This window comes from Perca flavescens, chromosome 4 (genome assembly GCF_004354835.1).
Source record: "Perca flavescens isolate YP-PL-M2 chromosome 4, PFLA_1.0, whole genome shotgun sequence".
In the NCBI taxonomy this organism is placed as follows: domain Eukaryota; kingdom Metazoa; phylum Chordata; class Actinopteri; order Perciformes; family Percidae; genus Perca; species Perca flavescens.
Window position 1 is genome coordinate 24,126,962 of NC_041334.1, and position 22,848 is coordinate 24,149,809.

General features: G+C 40.8%; 1 protein-coding gene across 1 annotated transcript in view; it reads left to right on the top strand.

Moving 5' to 3' along the window:
* The first annotated feature begins 413 nt into the window (after positions 1-413).
* Positions 414-22,848, top strand: part of erc2 (ELKS/RAB6-interacting/CAST family member 2) — a 46,018-nt gene continuing 23,583 nt past the window's right edge. The window contains 6 exon segments of the mRNA XM_028575048.1: positions 414-585; positions 6,638-7,447; positions 17,673-18,107; positions 18,441-18,515; positions 21,464-21,619; positions 22,574-22,741. Coding sequence (XP_028430849.1) covers positions 6,773-7,447; positions 17,673-18,107; positions 18,441-18,515; positions 21,464-21,619; positions 22,574-22,741 — 1,509 coding nt within the window. The 5' untranslated portion in view covers positions 414-585; positions 6,638-6,772.

A 22,848-nucleotide genomic window follows, 5' to 3' on the forward strand; every position in this document is an offset into this window, starting at 1 on the left:
CCCGTGCCCCCCTTCTAGCCCCGCCCCTGCTACAGTCCGGTCTCTTGGTATTACCCAACCATATTTCACCTACAGCCTTAAATCAGAATGGTTTGATAAAAGTGGTAGGCCTACACAGATCCATTTGTTTTTATTTCTATGGGTAGGCTACACTGCATGAGAGGAAAGACTGCCTGAAAGTCAAAATTAAGGGCAAAAATAACCCTGACAAAAACTCTGTTGGCTCTACCCACAGCAGGTTTGACTGCTGATCCACACATCTAATTTTGAATTAGGCCCACCTACCCTAAAATGCACTGTAAGTACATCATAATGTTTTCAAATATCTTTGACTAATGTGAGTGGACGCGGCCAATGATTACCATTCAACACCAAGATGACGTGAAATTCATCTCATCCGCCCATCCCCTCCTGCCAGCTGCCACTTGCAGTAGTGGTGATGCTGCTCCCTGGTGTGTAGAGGAGGAGAGAGAGCGTGTCCGCTGCCCAATGACAGGGCAGGATGCTGAGAGAGGCTGCTCGGGTGAATGGAGGCGACACGATGCCGTCTAAAGCGGTGAAGGAAAGGAATTAACATCGATCAAGGTACATTTGCCTTTTTATTTTACACCCTGTGTTCCGCGTGTCGTTATAGAAGTAGTGACACGTGTAATCTGTCGTTTTTTGGGCCGTTTTGTGAGCGATTTGGCGGAAAAAGCACCGGCTATTAGCACATATATGTGCGTTAAAAAAAAACATTCCGGTTTTCGTTGATTGCATGGACACAGCCAGTTAGTGCTCACTTGATATCTGAGAATTTGCATTTTTAAAGCCGTGTTGAAACGACCAGCGCCATATTTCAAAATAAAGGTTTCAATCGGCTTCCCTACTCCGGGTTAGACTCATATTTCCTTGGTGTAGCCTAGTCAGGTGCTCAACACACACCACGTCGGAGCCATCGAAAATGTAAAGGCCCAATGAGCTGTCAATTGCTCGGTCGTGCTGCATTAAATGTATATCTAATTCAGCGTACACATCAGTCAGCAGATATTAGAATTTGAATTGATAACAGAAGCCTATGTGCAGGCCTAATTAAGATAAACATCTCTCGAGGACGTCTCACATGATTTCCGAACAGGCCATTTGGAGTCGCATATATAGGCTATTTTCGCATCCAATCAACCAGCCATTGAAGTCAGTGGGAAACACGCGGGCGTTAATACTGTAGTAGAATACGTGATGAGGAGGCTGCATAAGCATTGCACCGCACTGGCACTTCACATGGAATGTCTTTATTATCAAACCCATTTTTTTTTTAAATAGGAAATGGCCTTTGTCCGCTATAGACATGCGCTCTGACCTCAAAAGTATGTACTCAAAGCTGTTTAAACTAGTAGGCCTATAGTCTTATGCAGTTTTGTTAGAGTAGGCTTGGAACAAAATGCCTGCATGCTTGCTTTCAAAATGTCATGATCGCCATATAGAAAAAGGGTCTCCCTGACCCCACAGATACACTCAACATTGCCTGTGGTGAAATCTTTGTGTCACTACATCTGCCCTCCCTGCTCTTAACGCACCACTGCCCTCTGAATTGCCAGTGAAAATTTCTTCAGAGGCCTTTACTGGCATTTGCTGACAGATTTTCAGGTAATGTGACATCTTGGCACAATATCTCTGTTTTTGGACTATCTATTGTAAAGTTAACTGTGCTGTTTCTGCAATAATATGTTACTCTTTTTTTTATATTGCACTGATCATTTCCCTCCCTTGTCTGGCATACTGAGAAGTGTGCTTTGGTGTGGATCCGTGTGTGGGGGGTTTAGAACAGGGTTAGAAGAATAAAAGAATCAGAGTAATGTTTTTCATTGGAGCCAACCTATTCAGTATTTGACCTGTAGGCTACTAGTGCTGATTAGTCAATCGACCAAAAAAATACGTAATTGTAATTAATCAAACAAAAACACCAAAAATGTATTGATTTCAGCTTCTAAAATGAGAGGATTTCCAATTTTTTCTCTGTTTTATATCATTGTAAATTGAATATCTTTGGGAATCTGACTGCTAGAGAGAGAAAAAACAGCATTTAAATATGTCACCTTGGGCATTTTTTCTATTTTCTGGCATTTCATGGACTAAAATATTAATTGATTAATAAAAAAAATGTTGTAGCCCAACACTCTAGACTTTAACTTCATTGATCATACCTATTCACTATCCCCATACCAATTACTTCAAAGCTCTGGGCTATGAATCTGTAAAATGTGTGACTGTGCCACTCCCATTTCATTAAAGTTTAAGTTTATGCAGCCGGGTGGACAGAAAAATAGAAACATTTTACTGTACAAGATAAAAGGCAAGCAAGGAGCAGTTAGGATAAGTGAATATGTTTGGTTTTGGTTGAGTCTGTCAGGTTCAGTGTGTTTATTTTTGAGGTGGAAGTCTGAGGTGACAAGCAGTGTTTTCCACTGTTTGGCATATGTCATAATGATTTTTTAAAGGAGATATTTCTGGCATATGTGCCTTTTATTGAATAGCTGCAGTGAAGATTGCAGGAAAGAGGAGCGAGGGGGAAGACATGCAACAGAGATGGGGAATCAAATCGTTGAAGTGGCAATCACATGGCACACATCCCACACCACTGGCCCACCAGCACGGCACAGTTGGCATCATTTTTTAAACTTTTCCCCACATGACATTACATAGTTTTCCTGTAATTCCCAATTACAAAGGCAGCAACAAAAGTGAATCATAGCTGAAGTTGAATACTTACTGAAACATGTCAACTTTAATAAGAGGGCTGACAAACACAATTTGTACATATACATTTTTAAGGCAAGATTAGGGAACTGAAAGAGGTACAAACAGGCCAGAGAGACACTGCGTGAATCACTGGAACAACACTGACGACATGAAGAAACTCTAACAAAATGATGACAACATATGAAAATAGAAAAGCTTCATTAAAGAGAAGCAGTCATTACAAATACATCATATCAAACACTGACTGAAAGATGCTTCACAGGATGTAAGGCCTCAAAAAATGAGTTGAATCATCCACAAAGTTTCCCCAAAAAACAAACATTACAATCCTCAACTAAATAGATTTACAGCACGTCAGTTATAATATATTGCAAGATGTTTTTGTTGTTTTGTCTGTTTGCCCATTGCTGAATTCTGGTTTTTGCTCCTAAAACATTTACCGACCAGACTTCACAGACCTGCTGTAGCAGGCTGACCACTGTAGATAAGAGCTACAGTGTTTGTTGCTGCATATGTCTGCATATCAAACATTTGAATTGAATTTGTCTCTTAGAGGGAAATAGAAATAAAAAGAGTTGTTTTACAGTTTTTAGGCTATGAATGCAAAATATTTACCTTTGAAGCCTTTGAACTGATTCTGGTTCATTTGTTCTTCCATTTTATATTAGTATGTTCCCATCCACCCAGACACATTTTACTTAATATTACTAACAGAGATGACAGTGTCCTGTCTGACCTCCTCTGTCAGGCTGCATTGATTGCCCCCTGGCCACGTGTTTCCACACGGGTGGTGCTTCAGTGAGTGCAACTGAGGGTTCCTGTCATCCAAAATCTCCCTGGATTTCATACACCGACGAGACCTGTTGACACATGGTTCTCTGTGCCAGGAATTGTTATTTCACCTGTCCCTCAAAACAAATATGAAAGAATATGCATGAAGTAAAAAACCTGGGATTGTTGGAAAAAAAAGCTTCCATGAAGCCTACGGCCATGTCACCTTGGCACTGCTGCAACACACACCATTACCATTTGGCCACAATGTTTGGAGACTTATGTCAGACGACTGAGGTGCTTTATCTCCGTTAGCCCAGGCATAGTCACCATGGCAACTGGGTCTGAGCAGCAAGTGTCACCAGAGGAGTGAAAGTACCGTAGTTCACTTTGATCGAAGGGTCTAATTTTTTTGTCTCACAGACGGTCCAATATTATTCATCACCAGAAAGCCTGTGACATTAACGATCTCTTTGTCTTTATCATTTGTTGTTAAACGGCTCAGTATTTACACAAAAAGTTATCTACCATAATGTAATAATGACACTGCCATTATGTGTAATCTCAAGCTTAAATCTATTGTAATTAGACTGTGATATATCTTGTTCTATTTTGAAGCTTGAGGTGGCATGAAATGGCAGAACCATTATTAAAACATTAAAAATTAAGCCTCCTATATCCTTTTCTCCTCATTAGGCATCTCTGCAGTATTTAAAATCCTTTTGATTTATGGTATTTTTATTAAAATTGTGACTAGAAAATCTGTATAGCTTATTGTGAATTGCATAAAATCATTGGAAGTCCCTTGTCAATTTTAATTTGTAATTTTGATGTGTTTATGAGACAATACAATGCAGCAGATGATTGCTTTGTCATATGCCATGGGCCTGATTATGTTAGCTTTCTTTTATTGCATTGAGTTGGGGACAATGTATTGGTTGTATTGTTTGGTGTATGTCTCTGTACTCTGGTGCTCTTTGTAGCTTTGGTTCAGTTTCTAACACGTATTACAGTAATAAACCCTGTATCCAAATCTTGTGATCACTGATCAAGTAGGGAGCCAAAGACACAAACATCACAATATGGAATAAATCATAATCACGATTATTCTGGCAATATTGAAATCATGATTATTTAACGTGATTATTCATTGACTTTTGGAAAGATGTTGCATTTATTGAAGTTAAAAACAGTGAAACAGTTAAACAAATCAACAGTGAAAACACCTTGAACTGTGAAATTGTTCTTCTTACTTTATTACATTCAGAACACAAGACAAAATAAGAAATTTAGGAGCCAAAATCGTAATCACGATTTAACGTTTGTTTAATTGCACAGCCCTTACTCACATAAACCGCTAATTTGGACTTCACGGTATTACTGGATAAATAGAATCTGTCTTGTTTTTTTTTAGAACCACTAATCTAAACATGTTGGTTAACATCTCATTTTGTCATTACTTGATAGGTATCATTATTTGCTCTGATATAGAACATTTTACGTCATTTATCAGAACAGACAAATGTTATATAAAATATAATATTGTATTCTGTGTTTTAATTAGTTTATTATTACTAGTGCAGTGCCCGTTGAAAATGTGCCTGTTTGGAACGGGTGATTGCTTGGCCTGTGGTATTGCTTCTTGTAGAATTCTTCAAAACCAAATTGTACCCCAAAATTACTTAGAGAAGGACCCCAAACCACTTAATATGCAACTCCACTGTATAGCCTGCTATTGACTTACAGTGTAGGCTACATCTACATCAGAGGAAGACATTGTACTACTGTATTTACCTGAGAGACAACGGGGCAGATCCAGAATGTAATCACAAAATATCACAATGAAAATGTGGAGTAATCAGACATTAGCGTCATGGACTCATGGCAGTGTGCTACCCATCCGGCTCATTATGAGAGCTAATCAGCAAATATCTGCATTCATCATCCACCAGAACCGGACTGTGTGTGTGTGTGTGTGTGTGTGTGTGTGTGTGTGTGTGTGTATGTGTGTGTGCAGAGAGAGAGAGAGAGAGAGAGAGAGAGAGAGAGAGAGAGAGAGAGAGAGAGAGGGAGAGAGAGAGACACACGTAGTCTTGTGTCGTATGATCGTTAACGGATTTAACACTTCAGCAGAGGTGCTCATTTCCATACAGGTTTAGTGGCTTGACGGTTAACGGTGAAGTATGGATTTAATTTGCGGGGGTATTTTGGCGACAGTAATGTTATTAGTGTTGTAAGTTAGCAGACTTAATTAACCCGGCCCAGGGCGAGTCTGATGAAAACTGATGTGTCTGCCCGGTTCAACTCTGAGATTTTTTCGCATTGCACAGCGCTGTGAAGGCGCTTTATGTTCTGCCAGCTCACAGCAACTTAATACAATAGCAGAAAAAGAGTCCAAAGTAGTGCTACTTTGCACATGTTTGTGGGTCTGAAGTGTATGTCACATTTTAGCTGCCAAAGCTCTGCTGCTCTCTGTCTCTGGTCCTCAGGGTGAGAGGGGGAGTGGCCAGCGGCTAGAGCGGCTAGAGTGGCAAAAGCCAATGTGTGCTTCTTTTACCTATATATTTAACGATATATTTTGCATTTCTAATCCAAACGTCAAACTTGGCACCGCACTTACTCGTGCCCGTAGCAAGACACCTGTCAAGTTTGAAATCCATCGGACTTTGAGAGATATGACTCAGCTTGAGCTTTGAAGATTTGACTATATATAACATACACACACACTGACCGACAGACGTTCCTGCAATTTATAGATAAATATAACATATACATAGCTGATATAGGCAGTGTTGTTGTAAATCAAGTTTTTCCTGACTGTAAAGTATTAATGGGATGTAGATAAATGTTGGCCAGTGGGAAATCCAGGATGATGTTGGGAACTTCCTGTGGGCCATTGGAAATAGGAGCCAAATACAATGTGGCAGTTTGCTGCTGATGTGGACTGATACAGCTGTAAAGCTAACAGAACTATATATTTCTTCAACTGTATCATCTTGCAGGACAACTATGTTTGTTTTACCCTGTAATACCTTGTGGATTTATTTAAAGTGTCTGTGGTATGTCTGTGCCTTTCATCTGACACGTTGTGAGTCATCTAACAGGTGCTTCTCTCCTGTTTCCTCAGATCTGATTTTGATGTGCTCCACCCTTTAGGGCATGAAATAAGTCACCCATGTGCGGTACAAAGGGTCAGAGCAGTCTCATTTCAGCACGCTCCCGTTAAGGACCCTCTGGTGGCTACGCCGCTGATTCACAGGACATGTACGGCAGTGCCAGAGCTGTAGGCCATATAGAGAGCAGCCCCGCACGGTCCCCGCGCCTGCCAAGGTCCCCCAGACTGGGCCATCGGAGGGCCAACAGCGGGGGCGGGGGTGGTGCGGGGGGAAAAACGCTCTCCATGGAGAACATCCAGTCACTCAACGCTGCCTATGCTACTTCCGGGCCCATGTACCTGAGTGACCACGAAGGTGTGGGCTCCACTGCCACCTACCCAAAAAGCACTATGACTCTGGGTCGCGCCACCAACCGGGCCATGTATGGGGGCCGCGTCACAGCCATGGGCAGCAGTCCAAATATTGCTTCAGTGGGGCTGCCCCATGGTGACCTTCTGTCTTACAGTGACCTGGGCTCCCTCTCCATGCTGCACCACCACCACCACCACCAGGGCGTGCCCTCCGCACTGCTGAGGCAGGCGGTGCGGGGCAGTGGGGGGGAGCTGCTGGAGATGCAGGTCCAGCTCAGGGATATGCAGAGGGAGAATGAGCTGCTGCGCCGGGAGCTTGACTTGAAGGACAGCAAGTTGGGATCTTCCACAAACAGCATCAAGAGCTTCTGGAGTCCTGAGCTGAAAAAGGAGAGGATAATGAGAAAAGAAGAGGCAGCTCGCACATCAATCCTTAAAGAGCAGATGAGAGTCACTCATGAGGAGAATCAGGTGAGACAAGCCCGTTCAGCTGTCATAATTCAGTCATTACTGCAGTGAATTTCACTTTGCTAGTTTGCTGTTTTCCATTGTCTTCTTTGATCTGTGTGTCTCTGCTTTCACCATTCCCTTCTCTGCAATAGACCACTGCCATGCTCAGTCCAAGAGTTCAATAGAATTATTGCAGTCAGTCATGTTTTTCAGTACTTGTGGAAACCTTTCTGGAAAGAGTTCTTGCACACATAAATATTTAACACGCACTCTCCTCCCATACTGCTCCAGTACAGAATCAATGTCAGAGAGATGACTTGAGCCACAGGAAATACAAAACCCTTTAATCTAGTTTTCCGTAATCAAGTTTTTGAAACAAGGCTACAAGGCTAATATAATGAGCCTGCATGTATAAAACAATCTTATGGTCCATAAGGCTGATGATGAAAATCTGCTCTCATTCAGTTGTTTAATGATTATGTGAAAAGCACAATGACACTACAACAACTAATGAATTGTAACTTCTGTATGCAATCTGGGCACCACATTCATTTTAGTTTATTTTCAAAGGTTATTATCCGATTGGCAAAAGGTTTTTTGCTTCAATGTGGGGGTGTAGTCATGGCCCAGTTAAATCAGTAACTGACAAGAGTAGGCACAAGTTCCAGAGACAAATGTCAAGGATACTTAAACGTTCTATCTTACTCTCCTTATCATCCCATTTCCATGATCTTTTATTTACTTACTCTGACTTTGATCATCTCTCACTGTCTACCTCTGTTTATCTGGCCTTTGCTGTCTTCCAATAAACTGTTTTTTGCTCACAAAATGTAGAACATTTTCAATTTGCAGCTATTATTTTGAATATTATTATTAGATTATATATAATATTAAATATTTAAAATAATGTAGATATAAAAACAGCCAATCATCACTTACTCCATTCACATTCAATATGGTAACATTGTTCTCACAATCTATCAATGTTCAAAGATGTAGCGTGGCACACTGAGGTAGATTGTGGAATATGTCAGCGTACTGCTAGACTGATTAGATTGAGCTCTAAGGCATTTTGCTTTTTGAAGCAGTTCTGTGTCATGATGCAGCTAATTCTACAATGCCTTGTGCAACGTAAAGGCTAAGTTTTGCCAGCTGGTTGTGGTCTTTGTGCCAGTATGTCTGCATTTCTGTCTGTCTGGTTGAATGATGCTGTCAGACACTGAGCAGCCAGTAGGCCACTCATTACTCAACACTGTCACTCCACCCTTCAAGGTCACAGCAGACTGTTAGTGTGACCCTTTGTGAGACCTGTCTGTCTTTGTGCATGTCTCCTTCGCTGCATTTGTCTTGATAAACATTGTATCCTCGTCTGTGGCTTTCCTGAATTGACTGGAGATTAAAGAGACTGCAGTTGGCCAGCTTATCCCTGAAGCAATGCCATGCTGCTAAAAGGAAAGGATGTTGAGCTCTCTGCCTCACAGTTTTACCTGCTAGTGATCCCTAGAGGGGAGCCAGAAGTCCTTTGATTCTTTTATATCTTTATGATTCGTGAAAATGTATGTGGACAGTATTTGGGAGGAGAATATGCCTGTTCAAGCTAAACCAGCACTGCCACTGACAAGGTCCTAGCCATTAATCATTCTACTTATTCCTTATGTTCAGTGCGATTAAATACTCAGCGTGAATCCTTGTATGTATTTTTAGCTTGGCTTCATACACTGTAGGAGCTGAATGTGTCCGGCAGATTATAAAAGCCGTACAGTGTGGGCTTTCATGCCTTTGTGCTCGATACAAAGAGAAGGCTCTTTTTTTAAATCCTCAGCCTTGTCCATCAGTGTTCACTCTGACTCTACACTGAATGATATTTATATCCTCCTGGTTGGGTTCATTAATGAAGTATGTCAGCTAATAAAAGGCAGATGTGTCTTATTACTATAATTGGTCTTTTCTATCTTGATTTCTGGGCTGTAAGGCATCCTTACGTAAGTGTATACTTACGTTGGGGTGGTTTGAAAGACTGACTGAGGAGCAAATGGCCTCATTAATAATGGAGTAATTTCAGGCCAATCATTACATTTGTCTTGTAGCACCCTTAACAATTGCATACAGGTGCCCTAGGCCTCTGTTAGCTTGAGCAAATGCTGTGCATTATTTATTTCGTGAAAAATGAGATCTGGGACTATGTGCTTCTTTTTACCACATCTTAGGAAAAGATGAAAACCATTCAGGCATTAGTTTGTCCTTGATCTGTTTTGTAAAGCCAAGACTCAACTGTGAGTGAAATACCAACCGTAGCCTGCAGAGCTTGATTCAAGACAGTAGATGGTCATGACTACAGGCAATGATTAGCCCAGGACTGTTTTGTGAGGCGCATTTTTAATCTACCATGCAACTGGCTCAGGCTGTTATAACGTTGATCCATTTGAATTAATTCAGCAGAATCTTTTATCGTGCTGAAGCTGGGCAAGAGCTGCTGGAGGCAAACGTGTGAGCTAGAGCGGACCATATCGGGTCGTGGCTGAGCAGCAGTCATGAACACTGCTGCTCAGCCACCCAGTCAGCCCTCATCCACGCAATCCCCAAAATGGAGGCTGAATCTCCCATATCACACAACTCTGTGCATGGATACTTTGCCTCAGACATGACATGGTTTATAAAATTCTTTTTATTGTTACATGTCACTGTGTCTCAGTAAATTGTAAGGAGCTTTGGTCTATTTGGAGCACATTGTGACTACATGTCGATGCATGTGCTAGTGATAGACCGATCATCGGCCCTGGCTGATTATCGGCCCGTTTTTGGCAATTTGCAGATTATCTGTATCAGCGTTTTATTGGCCTGATAACCAATAAAATTAATTCATTAAAAAGTGCGCTACTTTGGCTCCGCTACAGCTCTGTGTCTGTCCCTCTGCTTCGGTTTCATTCACCACTGAGTTTTACTTAATGTCCCGCCCACAACACTATCTGACTGTGTATTATGTTGAAAGTTTCTCATTTATTAAATAATTGCTTAAAGCATTTAAACAAAATGTTGTGTTGGAGTTTATCCTGGGAAAACCCTGACAAACTTCTGGCAAATTTGAGATTTGCTCTGCAAGTCAGTCTGGTCCAAATCGAGGCACCAATCACAACCGGTGAGGCGGGCTTTACACCAATCGCAACACAATGACGATCGAGCAACTTTTTGTTTACATTCAACATGATGGCTACCGAAGCGCAGCAACCCGTTGATGCCGCTGCCGCTGCCGCTGCTATGTCGACCGGATCGTTGGTCTGATTGGTTGAAGGACTATACAATGCGCCCAGAGGCATTTGAGCGGCGTCCGTTGGTGGAAATGAGCTGCAAATTAACCTTGCCCAGACCCACACTCAGTTACAACTGAGAAAGGTCTGGTGTCAACCAGGCTAGTTGGAGTTTGTAACATTCCAAAATCTTAATTTTGATTTAAAGATTTTCATTTTAACTGTAAATGCATATCAGTTATCGGTTTCATTAACTAATAATAATAATAATCGGTATTGGCCCTGAAAAAAAACTGTATTGATCGATCCCTATTATGTGCACATACTTACTTGTGTGTGCCATACAGTCTGTGATTTGGACAGGGATGTTTGCATTGGTGATTAGAGGTTTCTTCCCTTTGTGCCAGCTGGTAATGTGTGTGCAGAGGATTCGTCATCACCGCCAGTCTGTATTTTGTGTGGGAGAGGTACTTTATAGTCACAATTATCGTTTGCACATATCATTTGTATTCACTGAGATGCAGCAGGTGTGCACCCCACACAGTTTGTTGAGTTCCTATTTAGCTCTGTTCAATTGGTGGTAAACATTTTTTGCAGCAGTCACGTATACATGATGAGCAAAGAAATTGATGTTTTTGGCGATGTCATGACATGGTGAGCTCAAGTGGACACAGGAAGTATTATGTGAAAAGTCAAAAGAGCTCATGGATACTTCCTGTAGCAACCTCATTAAGATATGAGAGGAGAATGGAAGAACAAAGCAAAGGGAATACGATGTGTTACAGTCTGCTGATGTCTTTTTCTCCAGAACAACACAGTTTTAGATTCAATCAGAGCAGTGCAAAAATGTCCATCTATGTAAAGTGAAAATCCAATAATAAAAATATATTCTTCTTCAAACCAGGAAAGAAGAATTGGACAACACATGAAATGGCTGTGGCTCAGGAGGTAGTCCACTCAGCCCCATCCATTAATTGCATGGTTGGTAGTTTGATCCCCTGTTCCTGTCCTGCTCCTCATGTTCACATGTTGACGTGTCAAAGAAAGTTTTCACTGCTCTCTGACATGTTATAGGCAAAATAATTAATGAATTAGTCAAGAAGGGGGGGGAGGGGGGTTCAAACATATATATTGGTAGATTCGGTGCAAGTTGCAACATTGTTGCATTTTTCATTTGGTTTGGATAGCATTGACACTGCACTTTGTCTAGGAACAAACATTGTAAACAAATGTCACACGCTGGAAACGGAGTTCAATGAGCTTTTACACCACCCCAAACAAATCTGTTAAAACAGACCATACAGCTCAGGTGTGAAAGCACCCTAAGATTTGTATGTTTTGTAACAAGTAGACAAGATATGCAGGGATGATGGAGTGAAAGAAGTGATGGAGATACTGTAGATAGATAGATAGGTAGATAGGTAGGTAGGTACCAAACTCGGACAATACAATAAATAATAAAATTCAGGCAGAACTAGACAAGGAAAAGTGTTCAGAGAAAAAGAGTATACTTGTTACTGATGGCTAATGTGTATCTGTGTATTCTGTATTTTGGCGGATGTTTGCAGTATTAAACTCCACATAAATGTATGTAACAACTCATTAAGGATCATTGTCCTTGTTGTTCCTCTGCTCCGCATGGTCTGGAGCACTAAGTGTTTACACCAAACATTATTTTGAATCAACCCTTGCATAAGAATGGTTTTGTAATTTGAAAGGTGTTATTTTGTTGATATTGTTGCCGATGAAAGTCAGCCTTTTTATCTATTTGAATGGTTAATTGATTGCCTTCACTGTTAGGCTGTCTGTCTGGTTCTCATGCAAAATCACTGTGGAATTATACAGCTTCACTTCATCATTATCTAGAGGCTGTGTATCATTGAGTATTTTGCAACAGTGTAAAGTGAAAGATTTAATAGATAGTATTAAATCACAGAGCTGTGATTCATAGAACATTGGCCAGAGCCTAGTTTATATCCTTGACGTTCCTCTTCCAGGAAATTCCGCCGGGTACATGTATTTTTGCCGATTACCGTTTCCTTCTGCTTTCTTTTCTGTTGTAATTTTAAAATCTAGCTAGACTATCTGTCCAATCTGAGTTTTCTCTCGCACAACTATTTTGCAGCGGCTCGGTGTGGAGCTTATTGCTGCCCATGATGATTGTGATTGGTTTAAAAAAATGGCAATAAACCAGAGCACATTTTTCTCCCATCCCAGAATGCTGTGTGAAGTAGCCAGAGCGTGTGGATGGTCTGGCAAAGCGAGACTAGCCAGAGCCTAACAGATGTATGGCTGTGGGTGTAATTGTATATTGTCAGCCATCACGACATACAACACAGAGAGCCTGCTCTGACTCAGCGCTTTGGAGCTGTCCATGTGTCAGATACAAACACCCACTCTCTCTTAACACACACACACACACACACACACACACACACACACACACACACACAGTATACAGCACATATAGCTGTTCGTGCCTATGCCCCCTGGTAAAAGACTTGAATGTCCCCAGCTTTGAGTATCAATCTACAGAGTACAGAGTAGCCTAGGTATGTTGTGTGGTTGGTAAGTGCACCACTTTGGTCCAGACTAAAATATCTCAACAACTACTAGATGAATTGCAAGGACATTTAGTCAAGATCTTCTTGGTCCCAAGAGGATGAAGTCTACTGACTTTGGGGATCCCTTGATTTTCCCTCTAGCACTACCATAGGTTGAAATATTTGTTTTATAGTGGATGGATTACAATAAATGGATTGCTATCTTCTGGGGCATTCACAGTACCCAGAGGACTCCATGTGACTTTGGTCATGATTCCCTGACTTTTCCTCTAGCAGGTCAACTTTTTCAGTTATTCTATGAAATACAATAAATTATTCCAACGTAATGGGATAGATTGCCACAGCATTTTGTTAAGACATTGACGGTGCTAGGATGATATATCCTAATGACTTTGGTGGTCCCCAGACTTTTCCTCTAGCTCCACCATGAGGTTGACATTTATGGTTTTAAGAGACAACAACTATTGGAAGGATTCTCATGTAATTTGGTATAGACATTCCTGTTCCGCTCAGGATCAATTGTAGTAACTAGATGATTTGATTTTTGACGCTATAATACCTGTAGATTCTCACCAATTTACAGTTTTACCCACATGAGGTTTTGGCATTTCTGCACAAAAGAATTTATGACAGCCAGTTACCCCTGGCTGCCCCAGGTGTCAGTTAGAGAGGGAAGCACTGTAGCTCAACATCTCCCCTCGACTCTGTGAAATCTCTGGAAGCTCATTTTCCAGATATGCAGTGAAAGAGAAGCCTTCTCTTGAGGCAGGATGACCAATATGACAATATCTGCTGAGTCATGACTGACTCACAGGATCCAGTACAGTTCTGCTAGATGTGGGGGGAACTGCCATATAGTAATTTTAACCCACAGTGCAATTATGGAAATGGATCACTGGGCTGCCTACTGCATGTTTAGTTGCAAGATTATTGATCAGGGCAAAGAGAGGGAGTACTGATGAGACAGGGAGAGGGAGCAGTGTCAGGTGAGATTAGAGAGAGAAGTTAAAAGGAGAGAGAAAAAGGTTTTAATTTAACAGTTTGAATATTGCTCCATATTAAATGGATTTAGTTAGCAGGGTAGCAGCAGGCCAATATTTGCATCTCTATTTTGTGTGATTGTTGAATTTTCTGTTTTATTTCCTTTGTATGGTTATGCTTGTGTAAAGCATTTTGAATTGCATTTGTGTTTGCATTGTGCTATATAAATAACTTGCCTTGCCTTATGTGGTCATAACTCATTAAGAAACCAGTCATTTCTCATTTTGATTTTGGTAAATTCTGATTACAGTAACATTGCATGTATTTATTTATGGTTAAGAAGAGGTATTTTAAGCATTTTCTTTAGTAGCACATTCTAATGTATTTATTTTTTTATTTTACGTGTATGAGGAAGATAACTTTTGTATTAAAATGTGCTTGTCAGTAAAAGATAAAGATTTAGTTTTAAGGTTTGGACAGTCTACAGATCCGTTCCATTATAAATGATATTTCCAAGTGGTGGCATCATGTACATAAATGAGACCACTCTCAGTGTGAAATTAAGAATTTGAGATGTGGTGTGCCAGACCAAATGGCACTGGCTCACAGGGAGTGTGACCAAAACTGTTGAAGATGGCAGCAGTCAGCAGAAATCATGTTCAGTTGCTTCTGCTAACACAAACACTGCCCCCAGATGGTTGGAAGAGCACATGCTGACAGTATCCTGTCTGTTCTGTAATGAGGAAGTGAGCCAACAAGACATGTTAGAGCAATGAAAAACAGATTTAGTTTTGTACTTTGGTATTTGTCCTTTAATTATGTTTTTAAGATCAATGCACTGCTTTTTCTATCCTGCTGTGTTAATAGTGTCAATAAATTAGGTCTGAAACTAAAAATAACAATTTTAATCATGGATTCATCTGCCAATTGTTTTCTGGATTAATTATTATTTCTGTTAACGTCAGAAAATTGCTATCATCATTTTCCAAAGCCCACAGTTACATCTTTAAATGTCTTGTTTTTGTCAGACCAACAATCCAAAACAAAAATATATTCAATTTGTTTCTTCTTTAAACAGCTAACAGTAATGGCCAATTACTTTACTGTTGATCAACTCATTGATTGATTAATGTTTGAGCTCCTCAATACATTAATTTAAACACTAATATCTCATCATTATCTTGTCACTACTACACTTCTACTAACGGTATTACTACCATGAATATTTTAACACGTGTGTTATGTGAAGGTTTTTTATGACAGATAAAACCCAACCAAACAAAATGCTTCTACTAATAACAATATTAGATCCATCTAATACATCAAAGGTAAGTAACTGTAAGATCATACTGGTTGATTGGTCTTCATCTCTTTCCAGAAAGGTAATCTCAACAAGTAATATTTTTTCTGCAGGTACTTTATGAATATTATGTTCTGACTGAGGGCTGAAGGCTGATAAAAAAGACAGCTGGACAGACTGCTGGATATCTCATTTTCAATCTCTGGCTGGTTTGGGTTGATCATCCATTTCTGTTGCATCATGCTCTGACGCTCTGTTTTTACCATACGTTTGTTTTTCTGTTCATTCTGCCCATGCTCTGCAGCTGCTGGATGCCAGGAGAACCAAGGTTTGTCCCTATGTTTGCACCTCGTGTTGAGTGCACAACATAGAGTCACCTTCAGTGTGGCGTGTATTTTCAGACACCTGGCAATCCCTTTGCACCATTACAACCTCCTCTCCTGTGAACCTCCGAAAGGAAGGGAATTATTTCCGGCAGTTCACCCTGTCTCCTTTCCCTGTGGACCCTCATATGTTCCTCTATAAACACTGAAACTATAAAAAAGTGATTAGTTTGTTCAATTGTGTCAATCCAAACGTGTCTGGTGCTCCATCCCCTTGTTGTACCACAAACCATACAGCCCCAGACTGCCTGTGAAGTGGGTTTGATTAAAGCGTAAGAATCTGTGTCCTCTCCTCTAAATCCTGATTGTGCCATTTTCTGGACATTTGATTGATCTCTCTTTGGAGATATCTGCTGGAAGAAAATATCAACAGGCAGGATCAAGCCTGAGTCAATCTGTGACAGAAACCCGGCCCGAACATTGTTTCCCTAAACTCAAAACCAACACCCCTGCATATAAAGAAATATAACAGGCTTAATAGAGAATGGTTTTATTTATTTTTTTATTCTGGACACACAAATTCACAAACAAGCACGTGTTTATTCAACACATTAATGTGCCATCTCTGTATGGATACCGTAGGTTCTGTTGCAGTATCTGTTTATTCATCTCAAATTTTGACTCCTTTTCCAACAACGATTTCATAATGATAAAAATAATAATCATACTCATACAGTCTTTTTCTACATGATGCTCAATTAGCTCACAGACCCCTTTTCATTACAACGTGTTGCCACCTCTGGAGGTGTGAAACACACATTTGTATCCAGGCCTCTCAGGCTGACTGTTAGAGAGCAAAGACCTCCGCTGCACGGTAGGGAAGCATCAGGGTGGTCTTCCGCCTTGATTAGCACGTTAACAATAGGGCTGCGTTTAAAAAATCGATTTTAGGATTTGCATTTGACTGATCCAAAATCAATTCATAAAATCCAAGAATTGGTCTCTTTATCATATGAAACTAGAAGACTTAAGGAATCCATTGGTACCTAATATGCCATGCTAGCTTGGTAAGGGGGTTAAATAACCCTCCAAAGTAAGGCTACATTTTGGGGAGGGAAAAACTGGCATGGCCATTTCAAAGTGGTCCCTCTGTCACCTCAAGATATCTGAATGAAACTACACTCAATACACACTGACTGTAGAGTCTGTAGGGCTGCACTTTACTGTGTTTTCATATTTAATAAAAATAACATTAATGTAACTGTTTTGAGGTCAGTTATTAATGTAAACATTGATACTTTTAGGAATGCAGCAGGTTAGAGGCAACATTGTACAATTGTAGAATCTCTTTCATATCCAAGCTAAATTTGTATTGTAACAGAAACGTTACTAACCTAATTGATATCAAATTAAAAATCAAATCGAATCATGAATAAAATCAAATCGGAACCATGTGAATCGGAATTGAATCGATTTGGAAAACCATCGACGATACTCAGCCCTAATTAACAGTTAGTAAACATCCCTCGTTAATTCTGCTCACATGTCTAAAAACAGAGCAGCCTACACTGACAAATGTATAGGTGTGACAGCTGTGATTTATTTCAAGTCTTAGTATATTTAAAAAAGTTAATATGATTCTTGTTCCAGAATAAAGAAAAAAAAACTCTCTCATACTTTTCCTCAAATAAGCCGTACTGTCTTTTGACAATATCATTATATCAAGAAGTGTGTTTACGTGTGGTTTCCCTAATATGGAGTGTTGTCATGAAAAACTTGGCATTGTGCTTATTCCTAAAATTAATTTCAATAATTGTTGAGTGTCTCTTTCAGCATCTCCAGATGACCATCCAGGCTCTGCAAGATGAGCTGCGAACACAGCGAGACCTAAACCACCTGCTGCAGCAGGAGGGCGGCAACCGCTCTGCTTCGGACCACTTCACCACTATTGAGCTGACGGAGGAGAACTTCCGTCGGCTGCAAGCCGAACACGACAGGCAGGCCAAGGAGCTCTTCTTGCTGAGAAAGACCCTTGAGGAGATGGAGCTGAGGATCGAGACCCAGAAACAGACACTAGGTGCCAGGGATGAGTCCATTAAGAAGCTGCTGGAAATGCTGCAGAGTAAAGGGCTGCCCCCCGGGCCGGGCAGGGTGTCTGAGGAGGAGGAGCAGGAGAGAGCCAGGCGCATTGCTGAGGCAGAGGCCCAGCTTGGACACTTGGAGGTCATTCTGGATCAAAAGGAGAAGGAGAACATCCATCTGCGAGAGGTACTCTATGACAAGGGTTAAGAAAATATGGGATTCACTGTACAACACTGAAAATGTACTGTATTTTTAGTATGTCGTCACTAGAGGGCAGTGCTGAGTCTCTCATAATATGCTCTGCTCTGTGGCTCATATTGTAGCATATCGATTATGTAATGTATGAACAGAAAAAAGCAAAGCCCATCATTTGCATTGAACATTTTACATGTGTTATATGCATTTTGGGTGGGGGGAGGTTTCCCCAGTCTATTTTAGTCATACACTCCTGCTTTCAGAAGAGATTACATGAGATTCTTCTGTACAGTTGCCACATAATGTTGTATCTTTTTCTCAAAGGAACTGCACAGAAGAAATCAGCTGCATCAGGATCCAAGCAAAACTAAGGCCCTGCAGACCATCATAGAAATGAAAGTAAGAACCTGACTCGCAATATACTACAGCAGCAGTCACCATTAGAACATTATTCTTTAAATAATTTGTCTTCAAAATAACACTTCATGGAGTAATTCATATGTATTTAATTAGTTTTATCCAGCTACCATTTTTGATAGGAAGGTTCCTCTGCAACTGTATGCAAACAAATAAGCTAATCATGGACAATCTGTCTAAAACTAGAAGACAGATGTTTTTACATGTTTGTGTCACTGACACTTACAGGCCTTGTATCATGTATACAGTTGCATGTCTAAACCGAGGCCCTGGTGTGTGTTCTAACTGTTCTGAATCTATTGTTGTTATTGTGATGATCATCAGCTGAGTCAATAGTAAACACACTGACACATCTCTCTATCTTCCGCTCACACGCAGACACACTACTCACAAAGCAGTTGTGTAAACATCAACAACAATCAATATTACTGTTCAACAGCTGCATCACTCTTGTTTAATGAGTAGCAATGGCATATTCAGTTTTAATAGAGAACTCTTTAACATCACAGACTGTGAACCATCATTTAAGCTTAATTTTGTGCAAATGAGCAATGGTTAAAACTGCAGAGCTTTGTTTTAAATTTTCACTTCTAATGTGTATTCAACGATGCACACGATATTTAAAATTTGTCGTGCAAGTCTTAAAATGGCGTCTTGGATTTTAATAATTCACTCAAAATATAACAGTTTTCCATTCTTCATGTTTGGATTAAAGAACACTTTCCTACTTTAACTCTTTGTCACTGCTACCATATGAAAGAAGACATAATGTACTGGATGGAACTCTGGATACGTTTGTAAATGATTGGTCTCCCCTTAAAGATTATTTTGGCCATGAATGGCAAGCAATAACATGCATTAATATGGATTGAGAAGAAGAAATCCCCCCAAATAATGTACTTAAATATGGTCTACGGTCTGTATAAAACCTGTGTAGAGAATGTATGTATATATATATGCGATGTCTGTGTATACATGAAGTACAAAATTTACACTGCTAACCAACTAAACGAAGGCGTAGTAGACCTTTTTTTTTATTTATTTTTTATAATTATTATTATTTTTTTTCCTGCTCTCTTGTTTTTCTATGTTTATGGTAAGAAGAAAAATGTGAAAATAAACAATTAAAAAAAAAATATATACAGTAACAGTGAAACAATGACCAAAAGAATATGTATATGTAACTTTAAAGCTTCAGGGGACACTTAAGGGCCATTTAAATATTGGGACAAACATTCACATTACATTAGAAAATATTTAAGAAGATAAGACTCCAGTTTTAGAAACCCCACCCATCACCATCAAGTGTGGTTGCCTTTAGCCTTCAGCTCAAGCAAACACATTTTACATCCATATTACATTTTTTTAAACCAATGCAGCTGCAACATGCAAATATGTACCATGCAAATATAATATTCAGATCAATACTTGTTGTGCTGCTGAACTGTACAACAAGTGTCGGATGGCTGTACACTTTGCCAGCCTCACTGCAGAGGCCTGACATCACTTCCTCAAAATAAATCATGACATCATCGCTGAGCTGACACAGCCCCTTTCACTCGGCTGGATCTGCACTGTGCAGGCCACAGCCTTCCATCTGTGCTCTGGGATCCTGTTGATTTGCATACAGAGCGAGGGAAGACCCGCCTCCGTCTTCTGTGCTGTGCAGGAAGACCCTGCATCTCTCCCCTCTCCTCTCTCCTCTCTCCCCTCTCCTCTCTCCTCTCTCCTCTCTCCTCTCTCCCTCTCCTCTCTCCTCTCTCCCCTCTCCTCTCTCCTCTCTCCTCTCTCCCCTCTCCTCTCTCCTCTCTCCCTCTACTGTTTTGATGCTGATGCTGAAACACGAATAATCCTCCCTCCCCGACTCCCCTACATCCCTCCCGCCCTCTTCTCCTCCTCACTCACCAGAGACCGTGCACAGTATATAGCCTGCCTGCTGCTACCATGGAAACAGGTGTGGTTGTTTATGACAGCGACTAGCCAGTATGCAGGGAGATAGATAGAAAGAGATACACACAGAGGCAAGGAATGAGAAATTAAGAGCAAGATTTACTGACAAGGTCGATGTACCAGTGATTACATCTGGATGGAATAAAATCTCCCTCCTTTGAAGGTACGGTGTCTTGTATCTATCGCAGCGATGTTAGTTCATTTATGTTTGCCTCGTAAAACGGAGAGGTGAGATGCAGCGGCAGGGCGAAGTGCATGTACATGTGCAGTGCTCATGCATGAACCCCTCAGATCCTTCCTTCGTGGATAGTCTATCATTCATCATTTCGATATATTTCCCATGTTTCTCTGTAGTGACTGACCCTGCTAACGGCCACAAGTTCATAAGTTCAGAGCCACTAGGCGGAAGGAAGGAGACACAAAAAGAGAGAAAGACAGGAAGGACCAAGGTTGCTCTATGCTCTGTTGGAGAGGGAGATGGACCATGGCTAATGTTAAAGACGTATTATTTATTTAAAAAGCTGTGAAGCTAAAGCTGCACTTGCAGTCGCAGTCCAGAGACTGGATTCTGCATTGATCTGCGAGCAACTACAGAAAACGCTACGGCTTGTTACTTTTCTTCCTGTCGCTCTGCACGTTTCTCTCTGGTTCTTGCTGATCTCTCCGTGCTGGATGTGTGCTCAATATTTCCCAATGGTGATTAATCCTCTGAGCAGTTGCGAGGAGCTGGGTAGAAAGCTTTTGGTTTCACCGACAGATACTGCACTTGCTCTCAGCTACATCAAAGAGCTTCTGCCAGTCTCTCTCTATCTCGCCTTATCGCTTTCTCACTCCCACTGTCTTTTAGTTTCTCTATATTTTTTTAGTTTTTCTGTCTGTTCTGGACTCTTATCTTTGGTTCAGGTTTATTTGCAGCATGCAACTTGTGGACATGCCAGTCTGGGTTTTGAGGTGTGTCTCCTCTGCATGTTTGTGTGCAGGACACCAAAATTGCCTCTCTGGAGCGCAACATTCGGGATCTGGAGGATGAGATCCAAATGCTGAAGGCGAACGGCTTACTGAACACGGAGGACAGAGAGGAGGAGATCAAACAGATGGAGGTCTATAAGAACCACTCTAAGTTTATGAAGAACAAGGTAGATACCGTCTGCACCATGCATGAAATATAGATCCTGTGAAAATATGGCTGAAAAAAACAAACACGATTGAGTCGGTTGGGGTACAGAGACCACTGCAGAGAGGAGAATACTAAATGAAGCCGATGTGTCTCTTAATTTAGCTGCTTTAGCATTTAGTGTCATCAGCAAAGTGTCCTGTTGGCAACTATCGCTGGTTGTTTTTTTCAAGAGCTCAGTATCAAGAATACCAAAAAGGCAAAATCAGCAAGCGCCTGCTGTTGCATAATAAAATAATCAACTTTTCTTCCTTAATTACGTATAAAAGCTGGTTACTTTATTATTCTGCCGCCAACAAACAATTTTGATTTGAATTCTGTTCAAAGAGTGAAGTCTACGCCTGCCCAGTCAGAGTAATAGATTGGGTTTTATAAAACCGACTTCACCTGCTTTAGTTTTCAGACCAGTCAGTGTTTCTATCAGTCAGCGCTCCATGATTACATCATAACTTGTGTTTTAGTAGTAAGAGCTACACTGTCAAGACAGCAACAGAGCTACCTGAAATCTGTGATCGTATCAAGGTGTACAGCCGCTCTCTGGGGCTTGTATGTCTCTTCGGACTCTGTGTTTACATACCGCTCCTCACATTAGTCGGCGAGGCGTAGAACAGCCACAGTTTTGTTATTCTATTTTTAGACCTCTTTTCATCAATCATGAATGGAGGTGATGTATAATATATAATGAATGCAGGGCAGTCGGTCCAAATTAATTTTTAATGAAAGAATGCGTTGATGAACATAGTGCACAAGTCATACTGACTGTTTGGTAAAAAGAGGTTTCCCACTCTTTATCTATGACACACACACACACACACACACACACACACACACACACACACACACACACACACGCACGTGTGCTGTGATGGTAAAACATTACATTGCTCGTGCAAATGGGTGTTTCACATGTCCGTAGATTGACCAGCTGAAGCAGGAGTTGTCAAAGAAGGAGTCAGAGCTGCTGGCTCTGCAGACAAAACTAGAGACCCTCAACAACCAGAACTCCGACTGCAAACAGCATATTGAGGTGCTCAAAGAGTCTCTCACTGCCAAGGAGCAACGTGCTGCCATCCTTCAAACAGAGGTAAGGTAACATTCCTATTACATTAAATCAGTAAATCAGTCTAACAATACACTTTCTCACGAGCACTTTCATACTCTAACTGAGCAAATAATAGGCCTGCCCTGAGC